Source organism: Cariama cristata, unplaced genomic scaffold (genome assembly GCF_000690535.1).
Source record: "Cariama cristata isolate BGI_N322 unplaced genomic scaffold, ASM69053v1 scaffold2727, whole genome shotgun sequence".
NCBI classification, from domain to species: Eukaryota; Metazoa; Chordata; class Aves; order Cariamiformes; family Cariamidae; genus Cariama; species Cariama cristata.
In genome coordinates, this window is record NW_009625910.1 from 1 (window position 1) to 2,161 (window position 2,161).

Genomic DNA, 2,161 nt, shown 5'->3' on the forward strand with positions numbered 1-2,161 from the left:
AAAAAAAAAAAAAGAAAAAAAGAGTAAATTTACAGGAATGAAAAGAGATTTTAGAAAGGGGGGAGGGCAGAAACCACGAGTAGTGATATTTGAAGAGAGGTGTGTGTTAGGGGAGCAATGAGCATAAGGAAGCCAGCCTGCCTGTTCCTCCCCCTTCCTAATCATAGCCTTTACTCACAGACAAAACTCCCTCCCTCTCTCATTCACTCACTCACTTTAGGCCAATCCGTCCTCTCTCTCTCTCCCCCTCTCTCTGTGTCTCTCTCCTACTCTGAGACAGAGTCAGAACTCTTCTCCCTGACAGCCACAAACATCTACAGCACTTATTGCATTCAGAGAGGGAACCTGCAAACAAAACTTCACAGAAAACTTTTGGTTCTTGTTCCAGAGAATTTGCTGAAGAGAAGGAAAAACAAACAAACAAACAAACAAACCAAACCAGCCCCAAAAAAAACTGTGCGTGAAGGGGGAGGAAAAGCAGGGCCTTTTAAAAAGGGAATCACAACAACTTTTGCTGCCAGGATGCCTTTGCTTTGGAAGAGAGGATTTTTGTTGGTGCTTTGCTGGATTATAGTGAGGAGTTCCCCAACCCCAGGATCCGAGGGGCACAGTTCAGTCACTGACTGTCCATCATGTGCCCTTGCCACGCTCTCAAAGGATGTGCCCAGCTCACAGCCTGAGATGGTGGAAGCAGTAAAGAAGCACATACTGAACATGTTGCACTTGAGGGACAGACCTAATATCACCCAGCCGGTGCCCAAGGCAGCACTTTTAAATGCCATCAAAAAACTCCATGTGGGAAAGGTGGGAGAGGATGGTTATGTGGAAATAGAGGATGATGTTGGAAGAAGAGCCGAAATGAATGAAGTTGTGGAGCAAACCTCAGAAATCATCACTTTCGCGGAATCAGGTGAGTGCTTGAAAAACAAAACTGTAAGATATCCTTTGTGCCAGAACTGCAATTAACTTCTTTTCTTCTCCTCAGCAATAATGTTTGCTGCAAGGTTGTAGGATGAGACTTGGGGGAAGGGAGAAGGAGGAATGGGATGGGGGGGGACAGGACTCTGAAGGAATTTGATTTTTCTGACTTAGTCTTGGCTACAGATTACACTTGCTAAGCGCAGTCAGCCACAGAGGGAGGAAGCTCTCTAACCAGTCTTGAGCAGAAAGTCAGGCTGCAGCGGGGTCCTCCAAACTGTGCCTGTGAAGCCAGGGTACTTGCAGTAAAGTACTGGATTGCTGACCTGATGGTGAAAGAAAAAGGGCTGAAGCCTTTTGGGGAGTTTATCAAGACAGAAAGTGAGCTGCAAACTACTTGAGAAACAACCCTTTCAAGTAAAAATGATAGTGAAGTTATTAAATCAGATGAAGCAGCTTTAACTTTTAGAAGTGAGAGGGCTTTCTGTCGTTTGTTTGGTTGTGTTTTTTTTTTTTTTTTAATTTAACACAGCATCTTCGGCAATAAAGAGTTGCAGGGACTGTCAGATGACTTCAATAGAACCGGACAAGTTGCTGTAGCTGATCCAATTTGTAATGCAGACTTCTGCATACTGGAAAAAAAGATTCTGTTCCTAAAACGCTTCAGCCAAAAAAATGCAACCTTGGTAGGGTGTATTTTGAACTCTTTCGCAGTGCTGTTTTCCCTAACTCTTATACAGTGAGAGCTCAGAATAGAGATATTTACTAAGTAATGGCTTAAGACTCACATCGACTGCGTATAGGAAACAGCTCTAAAGTTGTACTTTACTGTCTTGTTCCTGCATGAATAGGATCAGAACCCGTTTTAATTCAATGTATATGTATGTGCATATATATCTGTTAGTATATGTGACTATGTTTATACATGCATCAATAGCAGTATATTGCAATAACTCTATCATCTAACTAACAGCAACTTTTTATGATGCTGTCTAGCCAAAGCGTTTTTCCTGTTGCCAAGACGGTTTTAAAAGAATGTCATTGTTTTGTTTGGTACAGCATATGGTAGGCAAAGTATGCAAAGGAACTCCAAGCATTTTTGTTTAAAAGTTTGCTGCAGCAGTATAAACAATTAAGACAACACTCAGAGTTTCCAGTCCTGCAAACCTGTTGACTCAGATGTTCTGTTTGCAGGGAAGCCATGCACAAGAAGTGTGCATGCTTTTAAGAGCAGACATTCCTG

The 2,161-nt window shown here is 42.4% G+C and overlaps 1 protein-coding gene across 1 annotated transcript in view; it reads left to right on the forward strand.

Annotated features, from left to right (window-relative positions):
• The first annotated feature begins 229 nt into the window (after positions 1-229).
• Positions 230-2,161, forward strand: part of INHBA (inhibin, beta A) — a 12,735-nt gene continuing 10,803 nt past the window's right edge. The window contains exon 1 of the mRNA XM_009703778.1: positions 230-910. Within this exon, the coding sequence (XP_009702080.1) occupies positions 523-910 (388 nt within the window). The 5' untranslated portion in view covers positions 230-522. The remainder of the gene's footprint in view (positions 911-2,161) is intronic.